Source organism: Phyllostomus discolor, chromosome 6 (genome assembly GCF_004126475.2).
Source record: "Phyllostomus discolor isolate MPI-MPIP mPhyDis1 chromosome 6, mPhyDis1.pri.v3, whole genome shotgun sequence".
Classification (NCBI taxonomy): Eukaryota; Metazoa; Chordata; class Mammalia; order Chiroptera; family Phyllostomidae; genus Phyllostomus; species Phyllostomus discolor.
The window spans coordinates 61,424,917-61,446,116 of NC_040908.2; the positions used below are offsets into that span (position 1 = coordinate 61,424,917).

A 21,200-nucleotide genomic window follows, 5' to 3' on the forward strand; every position below is an offset into this window, starting at 1 on the left:
TCTCTTCATCTTTCTCCCTCCCTTCCCTTCTCTCTAAAAATAAATATATGAAATCTAAAAATAATATATATTTTTTAAATTCCCAGTACACGCTCTGTGGAGATGGTCAAGTGGATGAATAACTGGCTGTCTCTGTGCAGAGAGAAAGGGATATGCAGGGAGCTTTTTTATGCTTCTTGGCACAAAATCAACAATGAACTTGTTCAGAATTTCTGTTTGGGATGGAAGAATCAAGCATGTCAGAGCTCAGAAGCCAGATGGCCCTGAGGGCGCATGACTGAGGACAGCCATGGCCCAGACAGACCTTGAAGACACAATCCCCATCTTGCTCCCCTGACCCATGCCCTCCAGGATGGGAATGTCTTGGGGCTACTCTGTATTCCCCCTATTTAGCTATCTAGCCCCTCTGATATTCCAGCCACTCCCCAATTTTGAAAGAGCATGAACTAAGGCCTAGACAAGGAAAGGCAACCTGGCCAGGATGCAATGGAGGCAGGCTGAGAACCAGACCCATGACTCTTGTGCTTTTCCTGCAACCAGAGGTGGCTCTGGGCTCATCGGATTGGTAATACTTGATGCAATGTGCTTACAAAGTGACAGGCCAGGCGTCTGCACCTTTGCTTGCTGGGCATATGTCATTTGGAAGCTGCCTTGCATTGGTTTATGACGGCAGCTGGGGAAATACTGGCTTGAACAGAGAGGCATCCCCAGCCTGTTGCCATAACCTCCTCCCAGCTGGGAACGTGAGACTGATCTGAACCCCTGGCTGAAAGTGATCCTGCGGCCTGGCACTGGGCCACCTCTCTACAGGGTTCACAGCAGAACCTGCCAGGTGCACTGGGATTCCTGGCCCCCCTGCCTTAATTATGCAAAACCAGCTGAGGCCTCTCAGGGGCGGGGAATTGTCCTTGGGTTCCACATTACCCCAGCATGAGAATAAGTCCCTGCAAGGAGGCAGGGCAGACAGAATTAGTCCAAGGCAAGCAATTCAGGCAGAAAGTGGGGAAGACACTCGTCTCCTTTATTGAACAGCTGCAGGGGCGCCTTGGCGCTGACCAGGCAGCAGGAGGAGGAGCAAACAGGCAAGCAGGTGGGCGCAGGGAGATGTTTCTCTTACTTCCAGTTCTTGAAGAATTGCTTGAAGATGGGACTCTCACGGCCCTGGGGCAGAATCTCCACCTGCAGGGACAGCAGGGAGACATCTTGCTCACAAGGTTGCCATCTCTGCCTCCACCAGGCAAGGCCAGAGCCACAGAGAAGGGTGCTGGGCACTCGGCCAGTGTCCACGCTGTCCAGGACAAGGGTGCCCCTCCAGATAAGACAGGAGATGAGAAACATTACAGAGACACAGCTGAAGGAGACTGCTTCCAGGACAAAGGTGAAGCTTGGCAGATGCACCAGTTACAGAGGAGCCTCACCAGCTCCCCTCAAAATGACTTGTGGAGTCACCGAGCTTGGGTGAGAAGGGGCCGTAGCAGCTCGGGGCAATGGCCCAGGGGAGGCACACAAGCTGTCCAAAGGCGAACCCACTCTCTGGGCTCTCAAGACAGCGCTGCCCAACATCCTCTTAGAAAATATGTACTTTTAAATCTTTAAGGATTGAGAAGGGCTTCCCCAATGCGGAGTCCGGTAGGGAGGCCTGACTGTTCCCAACCGTGTCTGAGGCCTTCCTGCCCTTCTTGTCTGGTCTGAGGGGCAGGAGGCCGTGGGGAGGCCCCAGAGGAAGGCTGGGGCAGCAGGTGTCCTCTCACCTGAGTGTTTGGGGCGTACCGCATGCGAGAGATGAAGTCCTCAGCCACTTGGAGGGCCGCCTGCCGCTCCTTCTCATTAGCTTTCCGCCCTGGATCAGAGGAAGGAGAGTTTTCACAAGAGCAGGAACGCTTTCTACCCCACATGCCATTTTTCTTTGGGAGATTTAAGGGGGTCCACAGAATGGCCGGCGACTTTTAAAACAAACGGACCAGGAGGTGCTGAGAATGCTGAGGGGCTCCCTGGAGGTGCAAAGTCAGCCTCTGGACACTTCTCCCAACCGGCAGCTCCAGGCCAGATGGAAACCGCTCCCCTGCCTGCTCTAAGCACCAAAACCTGTTCAGACCAGGGCCGTAGGAACAGTCACGAGGACTAGTGTGCCCTGGCGTCAGGCGTGGAGCCGTGGCCCCAGGACCACGCGGCTCCAGGACCCCTCGCCTCTTGAGCCCCAACTGCACTGTTATCAAGCCTTCCTCGTACAACTGACCAGGACAGAGGGTGGTTTCCTCTAGTCTTACTCCCATAATGCCAGGTAGCAGACAAGGGCCAACAGTTATGCCAACGAAGAGCATACAAAAAGGAAGACACCAGAGTCCATTCTCGCCTGTACACAGTCCCTATAACACAAAATGGGCTCCGGCTTCAGGCACTTTTCCAAGGCAACAATGTAGTGAACTGGGGTTGGTTCCCCAGTGCTAAAAACAAACATATCAAAACGGAATCTTGTGGTGAAGGCGCCCCCTCACCCGACTTAACACCCAGCCTCATGGCAGTGGAATTTTCTCACAGGAGTGGAATTTTAAAACCACCCCGGCCTGGAATTCCCTGGTAGCACTAGTGAGGTAATCTGGCTGGTAAGACCCCTGCCTGCCCCTAAGGGGAAGTGGCCTTGCCTGAAACAACCCACTCTTTCCACTTCTTTACCCCACTCTCTTATTCTTTTCTTTTACCCTAATCTGAGGATGTATTTATTGACTTGAGAGTAAGCAAGATAGAACATCAATCAGTCGCCTCCCGCACACACCCCATCGAGGGATCGAACCCATAGCCTAGGTATGTGCCCTGACCAGGAATCAAACCCACAACCTTTTGGTAAACAGGATGGCGCTCCAATCACCTGAGCTACCGGCCAGGGCTGTCCCCACTCTTTCTGCCCATAGAAGACTTCCACTTAGTGCAGCTCCGCTCAGTACCTTTCCTCAGTACCTTGGCTGGGGTGCAGCCTTGTTCATGATCTTTAAATTTACTGGTTGAAGTTTTGTTCATTAACACTGTAACTGCAGAACCGGCTCAGACTGGACTTATCCAGTCTGAGGACTGAGAAAGAGGACTTATCCTCTTTCTAACATGAAACTGAGTTGTTTTTCAGGGTCAACAAAACAAAATTGTTAAGTCATACAGACAAAGCATTCAGAGAAAATTTTGACTTTCAGTAACACCCAGTACCAGTTTTGCCCCCAACCTCATGAAACCAAAAAAGGCTGAGACGTGACCGGGATTTGATCATGGGGATCTTTTCAGAACCGAAGGGTCTGTTGTCCAGAAAGGTCGGGAGCTGAAGCCCTCCAACTGAAACCTGCCCTGCCAACACTTCCAGATGCCAGACTGTCCTTCCTCAGCCCCCTACCAGCCCAAACCCTCCATCTGGGAGGTGGGTTTGAGCCTTGCTCCCTGTGTCCTTGCTAGTCGACTTCCCAATCAAGCTTTGTTCTCTTCTCAAAAGCCAGCGCCATAGGACTGGCTTCTGCGCATGTCCAGCAGCAAGCCCTTGCTTGGTAAAAATACCACCCAGGCTGAAAACCCCAGTTAGCTACAATCTGACTAAATTAATGTGGATACTTTCTGTGATTTGACCAGCAACCCACAGGACACTTTTCTTCCTGGCTGGAGTTTCCCATTTCTTCTCCTCTGGTTTGTCTTTCCTAAATGGTTGGGTCTTTGCTTGGGGTTAAATACATGTCTATGGACACCCCTGCCCCCATTCGCCCCCCATGCTTGGAATTGGTTCCATGGGAAGGTACCCTGTGGCAGGAGGGAAAGGCAGCCCTAGTAGCACAACCCACCCCCCTTGACAGACAGACAGACAGACAGACAGACACACAAACACACACACATACCCTTTAACTCTCAGAAACCTGCCACACTGCTTGCTGCTCCAGGCCCTTCCCTGAAGTGACAGTATTATCGCCTAGGAGCCGCCACACTTAGAACACCTAACCCTTCTCTGTCTTCTGACCAAGCTAGGGCTGCAGATTCTCCTTGGCCTTGGTTGACCCCACAGATATTTACTGAGCAAACACATTATACCATCGAGACACTAGAGATGATATGGCTCCTGCTTTCAAGCAGTTCAAAAGCTGGTCGGGGAGGTAAGGCGTGCTCGTGAAAAGGCAAGTGTGGAGGAGGCGCGAGGCTCCCAGGGTCCCTCAGACACCCGCTCTGTTTCAGCACTTCAGTCAGACCACGGAACAGGCCTCCGCACAAGTGTTTCTCTGTCCAACCAAAACAATGTCTCGGAAAGACAAGTTCTACCAGTGCACTACCCACTGGATAAAGTGAGATTCTATGTACCTAAAATTCCTGTTACACCTCAAGGCAGAATGGTAGGAACAGGGTGCTGGGGGCTTCTCGGGCTTCAGCCCAGACCTAGTGAATCAGAATGGGAGCGGGTGGGAGAGGGGTTGTCCAGCGCTCTGTTTTCCCAGGCCCTCGGTCCTCAGGTATGCTAGAGGTCAGAACAGTTGCCTAGAATTTAGGGGATGGGAGCAGAACAGAGAAAACCCTCAGTCTGGACATCAGGTTTGGAGTATCAGCTCCCACAGGCTGTCTTCTGAAAGCAGCCAGGCAGGCCCAGCCTTCCAATGGGAAGCCTGCTGGGCTTAGAGCAGGCGCAGGTCTTGGGCTGGAGAGCAGGAGCCTCACGTACCCTTCCAGATGTAGATCTTGCCACAGAGCCCGTTGTCCAGCACAAAGCAGTCATCAGGTATCAGCAAGTCAAGGGCAAAGGGGCTAGAGTCGGCCACTTTGGTCAGGTGCATCTGTCCAGTGGCATCTGAGACCTTGGGGAGGATGTGTCAAAACAATATAAACATGGCCACTTTAAAAAGGAGCTGAAGCTGAGGTCCCAGAGGAACTGCCTGGCACGTACACATACCTCAAACTTTTGGAATGTTAAATAGGACAAAGTAACGTTTAGACTGGGCCTAAGCAACTCTGTGTTTCAAAGAACTGTTTGCAAAGATAACAAAAAAGTAGGTATGATGCCAACTGGACTGATGACTACAAGATGGAAAATCAAAAGCATTCAGAATTAGCATCACTGTTTTATTATCTGTTCTGACAGAACTGCCTTCTTTCTGTTGATGTAACTGTCCTCCTTCCCTTTCTCAAACACCCTTTGCCTTTGTCTGCTGATCGGAACACTCTCTGGGCTCCTGCCTGAATCAGTGAGTCCCGAATAGCTATTCTTTTGATTTCAAATAAACGCTTGGTGCCTCTCAGTTTGAAAGGCCTTTATATCTTCAGGTTAACACAAATGAGCAGTGTGGGATCACCCTCCTCCTCCCAACACACAGTCCTAACCTCCATTCAAGGAGGGGGCTGCCCGCCTGCCCCACAGCCCGGGTCCACTGCCCAGGCCCAAGGAGCAGACAGGGGCAGGGAGAAAAGCTCTGACGGGCAAATCCTGGGCAGCACCCACCCTCACATCACGCTCATCACTGTAGCCCAGAGGCACCAAATTCATTTGGAAGTTAAGTGGACTCCACATTACAAATAAATGTAAAGACGTCAAAAAGTAAAGCTCAATATCTCCTTCAATTCTCCGAAAATGGGCTGGAAGTGAAACAGCGTATGTCTCCTCAGGAGGGCCAGGCACCCCTCCACTTCCCCTCCTCCTCTCCCTCCCAGCCCCGGGGTAAACCGCCCACAGCTCTCTCCTCCCTCTTCAGCCTGCGGTGCATCAGGCTCCCACCCCCTGCCTGGGCCCCAGGGCCGGCCCAGAACGCCCACCTTGTACAGAGCCGCAGCCTGGGCGTTAGTCTGGTCAGCTGTGAGGTCTTCCTCAGGGTTGCCCTCCTTCAGGGCAGGCTTGGCACCCAGGACCTGCAGGAGTCAGGGCAGGCCAGGTTTCCAGGGGCTCCCGTGCAGCTGCCCCAGACCTTCCCAACCCATTACACTCGGGGCCACTGGCGGGGCAAACTGACCCACACAAGGGTGCCCAGCAGAGGTAAGTGAGGGCTGGTCCAGCCGCCCCACCTGCCAGGCCACTGGTCCATCTGCCCACAGGGGTACTTTACTCAGAATCACAAGGCACCGTACAAGCAATGGCCCAGATGCTGCCCCACACAATCTGCGACCAAACACCCCCATGTCCCCAAGCTGATCACAGCCTCTCCGCAGCTTCCAAGCAGAGGCCACCCACCCCTATGTCCCCTCTACCTGGATCATCTCGGCAGGCTCCTCCCCATCAGTAATGATCTCCACCTGGGCCTTGCCCTGCCGCTCGCTGTCGCGGATGGCCAAGGCCAGGTCCCGTGCCTTGTTGCGCTCCAGGATGTTGGATTTTCCACCACACCAGACGAAGATGTTCTGCAGGCAAGTGGAGGCCCAGGTTAAAGAAGGCCTGAGAACGGTAATGACAACACTCCACAAGAGTGTTCCTCTGCCCAGCCGCCCCGGCTCTCTCTGCTGTTTTCCTCCACATCACTTATCAGCATATGTTCCAACATCTTTACCTTGTACATGATCTAGCTCCCCTGAGTAGAGTAAGCTTCATGAGGGCATGAGTGCTTAGTTTTGTTTTGCTTTGTTCTCTGCTGTATACCCGGTGCTAAAACAGACTGGCACATATTTAGGCACAAAATAACTATTTACTGAATGGATAAATGAATGAATGAGTGAGTGAATGCCATCCCTGAGCATCCCAACTGCACCCCTGCCAGGCACGGCCCTCATCTCCTCTCCCTAGCTGGTCCTCCTGCCTCCATCTCACTGCTTCCAGTCCATCTTCCAAACAGCTCCTGGGTTGATCTTCCTGCCCAAATCTTCACCACAAGAGGTGGTCCAGGCTTCTCAGTCTCCTCCTGGGTCTCCCCATCCTTAGCAATTTGCGATCCCATGGCTCCTGTCCGCACCCTGTCCTTGCTGTTAACATGCATGTCTACGCCCTTCCCCACCTCAGTGCCTCAGCTCACCTGCCCCTTTGCCTGAAATGGCTTTTCCCCTCCGTGAAGGTCTAGTCAAATAGTACCTTCCTGAGACAACCAACAGCTTTGGCTCAGGTTTAGGAATCCCTCCCTGCCCAAGCTCCTCCAGTACATGTCCCTGCCTCTCTTAGAACTCTCATTGCATACTGCCATGGATTACAGCAAGTGACAGGCCAGGTCTTGGCTGCCTCCCCGGGGCAAGCAATTAGCGGTCCCCAGGCTGGCTCAGAGTAGGCATCACAGACTCACTGAGTGAAAAGAGGAGTGAATAAATTAATGAACAGTCCAGCAGGCAGCTAACTCAGAGGTCCAATGGCTCTAAAAGGAGGGAGGCTCCAGTGCTAGAGGCAATGGCTAGATAGCAGAGGGAGGTTTCTGTCCTGAATACAGGGATGTTTCTAAGGCTGGAGCAGCCCCCCTTGGAATGACTTACAACTTCTCAGCTTCTCTCCTTCTCCCCTGGCCTCCTGGTCCTTGTTCTTTTAGAGACGGTGCCCATACAGAGAGCTCCGTCCCACCCTGCCGACCCACCTGGCCCAGGTCCAGGATGAAGCAGTCCCCCGTGTTGAAGCTGTCCCAGCTCAGTGCCCGCTCGGTGGCGCGGATGTTCTTTTTCCCCTTCACCTGGTAGAGTTTCTTGATGGCAGCTGGGGTGGCCTCTGGGGAGATCTTGTGAAATGCTGACTCCACTCCGCCTTCCTGCAGCCCAGATGGCCAGCCTGAGTGGGCTGGCAGGGGGCCAAGGGACCTCTATACCCCATCCCACAGGGAGACGGGCAGAAAGGTGGGGAGGGCCCGGCCCCGAGGGACCTGGGCCTTTTGCAGGGTGAGAACCAGGTGGAAGGGGGGCAGGCTGAGAGAAGCCACAAGGTGGGCTGACCTGGTACTTGAGGCCCCTCGGGAAGTAGCTCATGAAGAGGTCGGACTCGTTGCCCTGCACCTCTCGGTGCTGCACAGGCCGCTCCCCCAGCAGGGTGTTGAGGTGCACGGCCAGCACAGCGCAGGCCCCCTGCTCGTCCCGGGATGACTGCTGGCCTGGGGTGGTGGGAGGGGGCAGGGCCAGGCCCATGAGACCCACGCCAGCCCCGAGGGCCCCAATCCCCCCTACCCTGCAGCCCCTCACCTATCCACAGGTGCAGGTGGGACAGCTCTTCTGGGCCATTGTGAAGCACTAGGTAGGAGTCCCCCGAGAAGAAAATGCCATGGTTCTCGTAGGCCACTGGCACCGGCTTCAGCTTCTCCACCCGCCACACATGCAGGCCGGGGTCCTTCACTGATGCCGGGAATGGAGAGCTGCTGTGGGAGGAGATGGGGTCGGCCTTGAGCAGAGAGACGAAGCAGGCCTGGGGAGGAGGGGTGCTGGGAGGAGAGGCAGCCCTTAGAAATGAAGGAGGGGAGGGTGAAAGGGGATTGGGGCACTGCGTACCTCTGGGGGATGGGTGCGTACATGCTGCTTCCTGATCTGGAAAGACAGAAAAAACCATTGTCATTACAAATGTCACGACAACCACCTTTCACATTGATCTGGGGAGGCCCTTGCAGGTGACCAAGTGCTGTCATATTTATCAACTCTTCACCTCCAAGAGCCCAAGAGGTTATCCCTGGCTCCATTATACACACAAAGAGACGGAAGCTCAGAGAGTCTAAGTCCGAAGTCACACAGCTAGTGAGGGGTGAGGGGAAACCAGGTCTCTGGCCCCTGGGCCAGCGTCTTCCCTGTGCTGTGACTACCCAGCCACCTCTCTTCTGCTTGCAGACCTGTAACTCTGGGCATGGCGTGAGGCTGGAATATAGCTCTCTCACCAGCAACTGTTTATATTACAAAAGTCTAAAATCAACTACTTGGGTATCCACAATTAAAAAAAAAAAAAGGAAAAGCAAATTAGACCCCAAATAATCAAAAGAAAATAAATAATAAAAATGAAAGCAGAGATTAGTAGAAAACAACAACATATAAAATGGGTAATTCCTTGAAGGATATAAATTATGAAAGTTCACTTAAGAGAAATCAATTAGAGCCCTGGCTGGTGTGGCCCTGTGGTTGAGTGCCAGACTGAGAACCAAATGGTCACCAGTTCGATTCCTAGTCAGGGAACAGGCCTGAGCTGTGGATCAGGTCCCCAGCTAGGGGTGTGCAAAAGGCAACTGATTGATGTATCTGTCGCATATCAGTGTTCTCTCTCTCTTTCTCCCTCCCTTCCCCTCTCTCTAAAAATAAAGAAAATCTTTAAAAAAAATAAAAAATAAAGGTGAGCTTTGTTGAAAAAAATAGATTAGAAAGGTCTAATATCTATTAAAGAAATGAAATTTGTACTTAAAAAGTACTGCCCCACAAAAAAAAACCCAAGTCCAGATATATCATACTAAAAATTTAAGAAAGACATAACACCAATTCTATACAAACTCTTGCATAAAATAGAAGAGAACACTTCTCAGTTTATCCTATGTTGCCAGCATTATCCTGATATGACAAGACCAGATATTTATATTACAGCAAAGGAAATTAGACCAATATCACTCCTGAACATAAGGCACAAAACACCACCAAAATTTCAGCTTATGGAATTCAATAACATAAAGGATAAAACATGTGGCTAAATGGGCATTTAACTACGGAATGCAAAGTCGGTTAAATATCTGAAAATCTGTTAGTATAATCACCCTATTAACTATTCATTTTTATGTTTTTAAGTGTAGGTGCATTTATCTATCTCTTTATTTTTATTTCAATAGATGCAGAAAAAGCTGCTAGAAAAATTCTACATCCATTCCTGATTTTTTTAAAAAACTTTCAAAGCAAAAGAAAAACAATAACCTCCCCCAAAATAAATAAATAAATAAAAACTTTCAGCAAACTTCCTTAACCTGAAAAGACATCTACCAAAACCAGAAAAACAAAACAAAACAAACAAACAAACAAACAAAACCTACAGCTAACATTAGACTTAGTATTAAATGCCTTCTCTAAGTCTAAACTCCCTCTGAGGAATCTCACCCATCCCCAGGCATCAGCTGTCCTTTCTATATATCCAGTCCCCCTTAAATGCCAGGATGATGAACATCTTTATTCTTTAGGTCAGTGACAGAAACCTCTTTTGGACAAAAATTATTCAAGGAAAAAAATGCTAAAGGCAAGCACTTAAAAATATCTTTAAAAAAATTTTATTTATCAGCCCTGGCTGGCGTAGCTCAGTGGATTGAGCGCAGGCTGTGAACCAAAATGTCGCAGGTTCAATTCCCAGTCAGGGTACAAGCCTGGGTTGCAGGCCATGACCCCCAGCAACCGCACATTGATGTTTCTCTCTCTCTATCTCCTTCTCTTCCCTCTCTAAAAATAAATAAATAAAATCTTTTAAAAAATGTATTTATCACAGAGAGGAAGGGAGGGAAAAAGTGAGGGAGAGAAACAAAAATGTGTGGTTGCCTCTCATGTGCCCTGACTGGGAATCAAGCCAGCAACCCTTTGGTTTGCAGGCTGGTGCTCAATCCACTGAGCCACACCAGCCAGGGCTAAAAAGTATCTTTTTTTAAAAAAGATTTTATTGACTGAGAATGGAAAAAGAAAGCTGAAGTAAATGTGCTTTGCTTCCTTGCACAACCAAAAGAAGGACAACAACCAATTTAAAAACGAAAAACCAGAACTGCCAGAAAATTGAACTGTATGAAAGTCTGACAACCAAGGAGTTAAAGAAGAAACATCCATCAAAATCCATAGGAGGGGCGGAGAGTATTTGTGGCAAGGCAGTGGCTGGCCAATGGGGTGGTCCCATATTTGGGTGCAGATAAATGGGGAGGAACAACTGGGGAGTGAAACAGACCGTGCAACCCAGGGTTCCAGCACAGGAAATAAAGCCTCCAAACTTCTGGCTGGAAAAACCTATGGGGGTGGTGGTAGCAGGAGAAACTGCCAGTCTCTTGAAAGCAGGGAGAGAGCCAAGTAAGGCATTGTTCCCTCTCTGACCCTTTTCCCACAGACAGTGTCATAACGCAGCAACATGGGTCGCCCCACCCTGGCAAATACCTAAGGCTCCACCCCTTACAACATAACTTGCACACTGAGACAAAGAAACATGGTCCAAATGAAAGAACTGACCAAAACTCCAAAGAACTAAGTGACAAGGAGATAGCCAACCTATCAGATGCAGAGTTCAAAACACTGGTAATCAGGCTGCTCACAGAAATGGTCGAGTATGGTCACAAAATAGAGGAAGAAGTGAAAGCTATGCAAAGTGAAATGAAGAAAAATATACTGGCTGGTGTGGCTCAGTGGATTGAGTGCCAACCTGTGAACCAAAGGGTCGCTAGTTCCATTCCCAATCAGGGCACACGCCTGGGTTGCAGGCCAGGTCCCCAGTAGAGGGCGCATTGAGAGGCAACCACACATTGATGTTTCTCTCCCTCTCTCTCCCCCTCCTTTCCACTCTGTCTAAAAAATAAATGCACATTTAAAAATAAAAATTCAGTAAATGCAGTAGCTACAGCTCTACCCACTGTCTCTTTCATATGTTCCCATTACTAGAGGGTTTCTTTTTTTAGCTTAAAATGCAGACCCCATACAAGCAGAAACTGCAGCACGATTTATGCTGTGCACTGAACAGCATTTTTATAAGGTGAGCCCCAGGGGTGCAGCATAAGAGCCTGGGCACTGGAGGGTGAAGAGGCGAACTGGCACCATCAGATTCCTGGGGGCTGGGGAAGCAAAGGAAAGTCTTTGGGGGAGGTGGACAGAAGAGCAGAGGGGATGAGTCTGAGCGGCAGACAGCGGGAGAAACAGGAGCAGTGGTGATGGACATAAGATACCACCTGAATTATGACTTTTTTTCTTTCCTAACTTACAACATAGCCAATTGCATTTTGGGGGGAACTACACTTCCCCAAAGGGGGAGACAGGAAGGGTGAGGTTTGGAAGCAGGAACCTGTAACATTTCTGCATCCCACAGAGAGTCACATGCTGTGCCCACATCCCCCGCAATGGGCAGCCAGCCTGTGACTCACGTCCAAAGCGGTGAGGCAGCAGCCCTCAGGGGGAGAGCTCAGAGCAGAGTGGGTGTGAACAAGAGGGCCAGTTGTCAGCTTCACTCTTTTGCGTTCTGTGTTACTGATCTGAGAACTCAGGCTGTAACTCAAAAGCAAGCAGCCCACAGGTGGGGACCCAGGCCTGGGGAGCCACTGCAAGGTCTTGATGAAAGGGGTTGGGCGGCCTGCTCCTTCATCAACCTGGCCCTGCACCTTGGCCACCAGAGAGAATTACCTCAGGATCTCATGAAAACAGGGATGCCCAAACCCTGGCCTGGAGATTTGGATTCCACGGGTCTGGAGAGGGGCCTGTGCACTAGCACCTTGAACTTATGTTGCAGGTGATTCTGATGCTGCCAGTTAACTGTGCAGAACTGGGTCTCAGTTGCCTGCCCACGAGAATGACCTGAAGGGCTGTAAAAAGTCCCGACGCCCAGGCCACATAGCTGACCAGTTAAAATCAGACTGAGACCCTGGCTGGTGTGGCTCACTGGACTGAATGTTGGCCTGAGAACCAAAAGGTCGCCGGTTCAAATCCCAATCAGGGCATATGGGTTGCAGGCCAGGTCCTCAGTATTGGATGTGCGAGATGCAACCAATCGATGTACCTCTCATACATCAATGTTTCTCTCCTTCTCTTTCTCCCTCCCTTCTCCTCTCTCTAAAAATAAATAAAATCAGAAACTCCAGGACACTCACACTTCCACTGCCTCTTGGATCCCTGCCCCTCAGCCTACTGCTCCAGGAGTTCACAGGCAAGGATCCACCTCACCTCTGGCCTTTCACTCTCTCCTGTCCTCCCAGCCCCTCTGCCCAAGCACACAGCTCTTTGAGCTTCCTCACTGTACACCTCCCTCCTCACGTCCATCAAAGCCTCCTCCTCTCTGGGTCCATGTCAAGTCCCAGCTGTCCAAGGAGAATTCCAGAATATACAGTGGCCTCAGCCTTGTTTGGGAGTTCTCCCAGCCCTCACCTGGGAGCACACACTTCAGTCCCTGCTTGCAGGCTCCCTTCTAGTAGGACCTGACACCTTCAAGTCTCAACCAGAGGAGGGGACATGCCTGATCCTCCTGCAATCCTCAAGCAGCCCCTGAAAGGCTCTACTCAATTCCATTCACAGTCTGTGCAGGGAGTGTGGCACTGGGCAGAATGGGGGGAGGCGGACTGAAATGAAGAACCACCACCTGTGGCTCACAGTCTCCCAGGAGGGGCCAAGAAGCAGGGAGCTGTCACAACCACTGGGACCACAGGCAAACTTCCTCTGGGTGGCAGATGTCAGAGAATCACATGTCAGCATGAGAAGGAGCCTTAATGCTTATCTGGTCTTACTCTACATCCGTCTCTCACACACGCACAGCACAGAAATCCCCTCTTAGCATCCCTCTCCATCCTCTTCTTCCTCACAAGGCACCTCTTCCGTCACAGCCTTGGCCTTTCCCCACTCTGCACAGTACAGTGAGTCGTGGGCCTGCCTGCCTTTCCTGCTAGACTCTGAGGGCCTTTTGGGCAAGGACTAAATCTAGCTAGAACCTCACACTGTGCCTGATACCCTGCGGGTGCTCAGAGAATGTGTTTCATTAACTGGACTTGCTGGGCTCAGATAATTGGACCAAATGGAAGCTGAGAGCACAGGATTTCAACAGGCTGAGACAGGTGAGGGCAGCCCCAGGCAGAAAGCAGGACTAGGGATCCGCTCAGACTTTCCTGGGGCAGAGGTTAGGGGAGGATGCCTGCCTGGGAGCCGGCCTTTGAGGAGGTGGGGGCAGGGGTCTTGCTCATATGGCTACCTTTAAGGCAATGCTTGGGGGCTGTCAAAATGACAAAGGTTCCTAGTGGATATCTTTGCTCCCTGATTCCATTGATCCCTAACAGGTTCCTTCACCTCCCAGTCCCCATTTGTCCCTGGTTAGAAATTGAAACAGTCCCTAAACCTCTCCCCCAGAGAGAAGAGGGGTGAGTGTCAGGACTAGAAACGACCCCTGATCCTTCCAGTCTGGGACGGGAAGCATTCTGGGAAGCTGGGTCCACAGGCTGCACTCAAAGACTCTTCAGCCAGTTCTCTCACCAAGGAGGACCCCTATCCTTCCTCCTGCTCCACCTTCATCTTCCTCTCCGAATCCTACCCCAGGCAGCCAGCCAGACCCTTTGCTGGGGTCTTGTTGAATTTGCAAAATAGTGAACTGGAATTCAAATGCTTGGCCTGCTCCTTCTGCCCCTGCCCCAACCACTCCAGCCCACTTATCTACAATCACACCACAGTCCTGTCTTAGGGACAAGTATCCTCAAATCTGAATGTACTTCCAGGCTGGCTGGGGGCCTTCAGAGGTCCAGCCAGCCCTCACCTGCCCACCTAAGATAGTCCCAGCCAGCCACTGCCCAGCCTACTCTCACCGTTCTGCTGCAGCTCTGCTTCCTCTTCTGCTTTGCAGGCTCTACTTCCTTGCACCCTGCCCCACCCCAGCCTCTCACTTCCTTCTGACTCCTCTGGGGCTACTCCACCCACCTGCCCCACCCCTGCTCCAACCCCAGCTCTAGCTGAGGCGGGGCTGGTTCCGGAGAGGCACCCACAGCAAAGCTGAACGTCCACCCCAGCCCTGGCTGGGACCTCCCCATTGGCTTTAGCCAGTTGCCAGTCCCTCCTCCAGGGTCAGTCAGCATCTCTGAGTCTGCGACCAATGAGAAGAGCCACATACAAAGAGGAAAGCCACCACAGGCTCTGTTCCCCACTCACCAGCCTCAGGCAGGCCTGTCTGCCCAGCGCCAGCCTCTGCTGGGTTAGTCACTTTTTTTGGGTGGTGTCACTGACTCTGCAGTAACTTTTTCCTCCTCCCTGACTTGTCTTTTTCCTTGCTCTGAATGCATTTTTTTTATTTAAATTGATTTTTAGAGAGAGAGAGAGAGAGAGAGAGAGAAACATCTTTCCATTGCTCCATTGATTTATGCATCCATTGCTTCTTGTGTGTGCCCTGACCAGGGATCAAACCCCTAAGCTTGCTATATTGGGACGACGCTCTAACTAACTGAGCTATAATGCCAGGGCTAAATATTTTTTTTCCTTTTCCCATCAGATGGGTAACGTGCCGATGCCATCACAAGGTCTAAGGGAGGCACATCCCACATAAGAGCATGCACACCCAATCATCACTCTACAAACTACATAAGAACCCTGAATGCATTTGGTTGTTGTTGTTTTTTTTTTTTAAGCTCAATCCCAAGGCCCTCGAAATATTCTTTACTGATTCTATACTGTGCCCTGCGTGCTGGAGGCCTTTCAGTCTACTCTCAGTCAGCTGTCATGCATTCATTCGCCACACGTTCACTGTCTGTCACACAGTCTCCACACTAGGCCCTCTAGGGGCAGCCATAACAGTAAGTGTAGTTCTGGCTTCACCCAGGGACAAACAGCTTGTCTACATCACATCCATAGGACCCTAAAGTAGGCTGGTCCAACACGCTTGCTCATTTTCCAGAGGAAGAAACTGAGGCCCTGAGAACACGAGCGACTTGCCCACGGTCATGCAGGGAGCAGGAGGCAGAGCGAGGGAAGCTTCCACGCCCTTCTGAATCTATGCGGAAGGCTGAAGCGGAGCTCGTGTGTGCTCCAGGAGAAACTGAACACCCAGCTACCCAGGGACACTCCTGTGGCTCCTCAGCCAGGCCTGCCCTGGCCCAGGGCTGGTTAGCAGGATAGTTAGAGATAAGGCTCAGCCTTCGGGGGCAAGGCGCCCCCAGGAGGAAATGGTGTGGGCAGTGGAACTAAATCAATCTGTGTTAAAATTTCTGGACCGGAGCAAGATGGGCAGTTAAATGTTCTCTTCAAAGAAACACAAACTCTAGCTGGTATCTGCGTGTCTGAGCAGCTCCCTGACCAAACTGCTGGCTTTTAAAATAGGGTAATCTGGGTAGGACCTCTAGCAGGGCCTTGTCCCCAGGAGAACCAGAGGCTGGGCAGATAAACTGGTACAGCGGAAAGAGGTGGACAGTCTGGCTACTTACTGGCTGCGCTTCCTGGGGCAAGTGACTTAACTTCCTGGAGCCTCCGTGTGCCCTATCTGTAAAATAAGAATAAAGATAAATGTGAAGATTATGAGATTGTATAATTAATCAGCAAATAATAGATGCTTAATAAACCTGGCCTTTTTTCTCTTCTCAACATTGAGAATTTACTAAGGGGACCTCAGTAAATGGGCACAGCATCTTGGGAAGCAAGGCCCCTGGCCCCTCCTCCAGCGCAGAGAAATGGAATTAAACTACAGATCGCCCCTCCTCCTCCCTGTCCCCCACTCCCACCACTGCACATCGGTCCACTCTCCTCTGCACCCGCGCAGAACCCGGGTGGCTCTTGGTTCTGGCCTCTGTGTGCCCACCTAGAGCACAAGGATGAGGACTCACTGTTCTCTACACTTTAGCCTTACCTGGGTAAAGGTGCCCCCCCTCCCATCACCACAGAGGGAGGGAAGAGGTTTGCAAATTAAGAGAGAAAGGAGTAGATCTAGCACACTTTAACAATGTACAAGATTCTACAAGTTGTTTTTCCTAGACTCACATTTTTCCTCCCTGTCCGGTCTCCCCCAGCAGGAACGCTCCGTTTGTCCGAAGAAAAGTAAAATAAAAGCTTTCTTTAGCAAGGACCCGCCCTCTCCCGCCCCTCCTTACGGGAAGCCAGGAGACATTAGTCACGCGGGGGTGCCCCAAAAGGAGAGGGGGAGCGGGGCGCCCGAGGAGACAGCCCGGTGCAGCCAAGCGTCGCTGAGCCTCAAAGGGGGAGCCGGTGCGCCCCAGCGCCCTGGCGGTCAGACCCCTAAACGCAGCAGACCCTCTGGCACTTCAGCGCCTGTGATCCGGGACCGAGCAAATAGATGCCTGCGTGAGTCAGAGGGCGGGGCCCGACTCCTGAGCCGCCCGGGGGCGCTGCTGAAAACTGACCAGCCGTGGCCCGCACGGTTCCTCCAATCGTCCTCCGTGGGACGCAGGTGCGGAAACACACCTACAGTTGGGGCAGGTACTGAGAAAGCTGAGACAGCGATGCTGTGCGGAAAAGGGCCTGAGAGGGTCTCTCTGGATCACAATGAGGGTCACAATCCAGTCAGTCAGTGGAGCCTTGGCTCCAATCGAATTACAACAATTACTGTTCCTTGAGCGCCTACCCTGTATTTTCTGCTTTAAACGTGATCTCAGCTGGTCCTCACACCCATCATTCTGCCTAAGAGATGATTCAGGGAGGCTCAGAGAAGGTGGATGTCATGTAAGAAACGTCCAAACTTATAGGAGGCTCAGTTGTAAATGTCAATGTAAGAAAAGTCCAAACTTGTAGAGAATATTTATGAGTTTATTTGAGCCAAATTGACAATTGCTGGAAAGCAAAGTCTCAACAAACTGGGAAAATAATCTAGAAAATGGCAGTTTTACAGCTTATTTTATACATTGGAATCAAAGCAGGAGATTAAGGGGGGGGTTACATGAAATTTATTGGTGGTAGGTTAGGGAGAAAGCAAAGCAGGGAAATCTCTCAGACTGGGTAAGAGTAAAACAGAGATGCGCACTCTGAGGGTGGTCAGTGACAGGGCTGTGAAAGAATTTGAGAAGAGAAGAAAGTGTGGCAGGGGTGTCCAACCTTTTGGCGTCTCTGAGCCACACTGGAAGAAGAGTTGTCTTGGGCCACACATTAGATAGGTTGAGACACATAATCACAAAAAATCTCATAACGTTTTAAGTAAACTTACAATTTTGTGTTGGGCCACGTTCACAGCCATCCTGAGCTGCATGCGGTGTAATTAGTGGCTACAGGTTTGACACCACTGGGTAGAGAGTAAAGATTTTATTCACTCTCCAAGAAAGGAGAGGGGCATGGTGTAGAGAGACACACCACATTGAGGGATGGGGCTTTGGACTTTCATTGGATTATAATTGGATTAAAAAAGGGTGGGGGGTTGCTGCTGTGTGGCCCCTGGGCTGTTGGAGCGTTGTAACCCAGGCTGCAGTCCTTCCCACGTTATCTTCTGCCTGCGGCTGTAGGGAGCGGTTAGTCACGTCTGTTCTTGCTTTCAAGCTCAGAAGAATAAAAGGGCAGTCATGTTTAACAGGTCAAAGACCTGCTGGGCAAATCGCTGACTTCGTCCTTTCACATACTTCTCTTACACTGGTGGGTGCAGGGTAGTTAACATTTACAGCACACAGAGATGGTTTAGGGGAACGGGGACAACAATGAGGGGTTCTGTGGTCTCCAGCTTTGGTGGTGGGTGTGCCCTGAGGGGTCTGGAGATGCTCTGACATTTCAAAGGAATGTTAACCTTGATGCAAAGAGACAACAGACAGGCTCACTTAAGGTGAAGATTGACCTTTGTCTAGGAAGCTGCAGGCCTAGGACGTCACTACCTGCCATGGTCCTCTTTTAGTTAGGAATTTTTATGTTCACACCATCCTGTGTGGTTATTTTTGGTCTCTGAGAAGGTAAGGCCTGCCGTGAGGACCGACCCTGAGTTTATCAGGTTTAGCGTGTGCCCCTTTTTCGTCCACACTTCCCCTTTGGGTCATAAGTCAACTGAAAGATGCATTAATGACCAACCTCTTGATTGGATAATGCGGTCCCACAGTCCCTCGGCAAGAGCAAGACCATAACCTTGGATAGAAGTCAAGGCTGGCCCTGGCTGGCATAGCTCAGTGGATTGAGCGTGGGCTGCGAACCAAAGCATCTCAGGTTCAATTCCCAGTCAGGGCACATGCCTGGGTTGCAGGCCACGGCCCCCAGCAACCGCACATTGATGTTTCTCTCTCTCTCTCTATCTCCCTCCCTCCCCTCTCTAAAAAAAATTAAAATCTTAAAAAAAATTATAAAAAAAAAAAAAAGAAGAAGTCAAGGCTGAAACCTTCTCCAGAGGGAAAGGCAGCGTGGAAGAAAAGGGGCCACGTGATGCCCTGACAAGCTCGGGGGAGGCCTGTGAGACAGCCTTACCAAGTCAGAGACCTAAAGTAACCACAAAGGAGGGTCTGAAATGAAAATTTATTAACTGAAAGCAGTTTATGGCAGGAAAAATATCTGTCCAAAGGTCAGTCTTTACCTTAACTGAGCCTATCTATGTCTTTTTGCATCTATGATCACATACCTTTGGAATGTCAAGGTAACTTCCCTTTATTCCCAAACTCCTTGGGCACAAGCTGAGACCACAAACCCCCTTCATTGTTATTGTTATGTTAATTGTTGATTGTCAACTATCCCTTACCCACCCATGTAAAAGAAGTATGTGTCTATCATTTTACCTTTTATCCCATCCCAGAGGTTTCCCCATTTTGCTTTCTCCTGCCTCCGCTAATCTATCACAGTGGACCTCCTATAACCCCCTATGGCTTCTCCTTTGATTCTAACGTATAAAATAAGGTGCTACACTGCCATTCTCTGGAGCATTTCTCCATCTGTTGAGGTATTGCTTTCTGGCAATTGTTGTCAATTTGGCTCAAATAGACTGACCAAAAATTTTCTACAGGTGTGAATGTTTCTTACGTTGACAGCAGGTAAATGGGAGGCAGTTGGGTCACATGAGCCTTCACTAAGAAACAAACAAAACACTTGTCCCAGCTGATGTGGCTCATTGGGTTGAGTGCCAGTCCCTGGCTGGGGGCATGCGAGAGGCAATTGATGTGTTTCTCTCCTTCCCTTTCTCCCTCCCTTCCCTTCTCTCTAGAAATGAGTAAATAAAAAGTTGAAAAAAAAATAAGAAAGAACCACTCTCTCTAGGTGGTGTGGCTGTGTTGGGTGGCACATCACCCTGTGTGTGCACTGAAAGTTCATGAATTTGATTCCTGGTCAGGGCATACACCCAGGTTGTGGATTCAGTCCCCGGTCTGGGCGCATAGGGAGGCAGCCGATCAATGTTTCTACCTCATATTGATATTTCTCTCTCTCTCTGTCTCGCTCTCTGTCTCTCTATCTCTCTCTCAAGTCAATGACTTTACCCTTGCGTGAGGATAAAAAAAAGAAAAGAAAACAAAAAATAACACTGGATAATTTCTAACCTACAGGCTATCATGATCCAAGTTCCGCTATGTGTCTCACTTTTCTGTGTGTTGCATCTAGAACACAATTTATGTGCAGTTGAGGGCACATCACACACCTCTCCGGTGTTCACAATCTGACCATGAGATCGGTTCTCATTCATTGGTATTATTATTGTTGTTATTTTAGTGTTGCCTATGTATTTCCCATTGGAAGCACTGAAGTGTTGTTCATTATTAATCTGATCTCTGCTAGTTGTGCAATTGGAACTGTAATTTTAAGGGTTAATCAGGCTAAAGCTGTAAGGACACAACAGTGTAAATTACAATTGCCATCTAAAAGTGCCCAGAGGCCAGGAGGATAGTAAGAGTGTTGAAGTAGATCTCCTGTGCTTCAGCAGCCATTGCAGAGGCCACGTTTTTATGACCCTTCAGCTTCCGTCTCAGTGAATATACTTAGTAGTCCTTGTTGGGTTGCGAGTAAGCCTTTTCCCATAATTGGGTTCTAGTATTTTTACATAAAATTTCTTTTTCAGTGTTCTTTTCCTTTAACCTTTTGTAACTTCTCTTATTCTCAGTTTGCCTCTTTTTACTCATTCAGAAATAACCAATAGATTAGGACAAACTACTTCTTTTTAACTTCTCTCAAAAACATACATATCCCTTTCCTTCTTTCTGCAATAACATTCTTGTTAAATTTCAAATGAGAAACCGTAAAAACAGTGCTATGGATAATACAAGTTATACACTTTAAGCAGTTACGAACACTTGGGCTATATAAGAACAGGGTTTGAGAAAAGCCCAAAGAACAAGTGTAACTATTATGATGACTAATATTAGCAGACAGGTAAAGACAACCAAACAATTTTTTTTAAAGTTCAACACCAGCTTGTGAGAAGATAGCCTTGTGGATGCTTGGAACAGCTGTTTGCCTTTGATGTGGACAGCCTCGTGTTCTTATTCTTGAAGAGCCTTCGATGTCCGCTGATAAGGTTCCTTTCCACAAGGTTGCAGAGGGTCTTTAATTGATGTCTTTTCCAGTGGACAAAATCTGGTTGTAAGTCACGGTCTTTGAAAGCTTCGTCTCCCAGGAGCACACTGTGAAATGAATTGGTTACTAATGTATCAATTTTTTAAAGCTGGTTAATAAGTCCTTGAAAATAATGTAGAATGTCTCCTTTAGTAAGGTGGTTCATAAGTCCCTTCATCCAGATGCATTGGGTGACTGGTGACTAATGA

The 21,200-nt window shown here is 49.8% G+C and overlaps 1 protein-coding gene and 1 non-coding gene across 6 annotated transcripts in view; both read right to left on the reverse strand.

The window, feature by feature from the left end:
• Window positions 1-991: 991 nt before the first annotated feature.
• Window positions 992-21,200, reverse strand: part of CAPG (capping actin protein, gelsolin like) — a 31,996-nt gene continuing 11,787 nt past the window's right edge. Inside the window, exons 1-11 of one of the 5 annotated variants that reach the window (XM_036028228.1) lie at window positions 16,519-16,810; window positions 15,969-16,024; window positions 8,383-8,418; window positions 8,080-8,252; window positions 7,837-7,991; window positions 7,488-7,655; window positions 6,190-6,339; window positions 5,761-5,853; window positions 4,676-4,808; window positions 1,752-1,840; window positions 992-1,179 (exon numbers count right to left, since the gene is read on the reverse strand). In XM_036028228.1, the coding sequence (XP_035884121.1) occupies window positions 1,114-1,179; window positions 1,752-1,840; window positions 4,676-4,808; window positions 5,761-5,853; window positions 6,190-6,339; window positions 7,488-7,655; window positions 7,837-7,991; window positions 8,080-8,252; window positions 8,383-8,405 (1,050 nt within the window). In that variant the 5' untranslated portion in view covers window positions 8,406-8,418; window positions 15,969-16,024; window positions 16,519-16,810 and the 3' untranslated portion in view covers window positions 992-1,113. Of the gene's footprint in view, window positions 1,180-1,751; window positions 1,841-4,675; window positions 4,809-5,760; window positions 5,854-6,189; window positions 6,340-7,487; window positions 7,656-7,836; window positions 7,992-8,079; window positions 8,253-8,382; window positions 8,422-14,363; window positions 14,395-15,968; window positions 16,027-16,518; window positions 16,811-21,200 lie in introns of those variants that run through there. The other 4 variants (XM_036028229.1, XM_028515637.2, XM_036028230.1 and 1 more) reach the window with 4 other exon arrangements.
• LOC114501221 lies at window positions 15,035-15,137 on the reverse strand. Its single transcript, XR_003684973.1, has one exon. It is a non-coding gene; the product is annotated as a small nucleolar RNA U13 (small nucleolar RNA).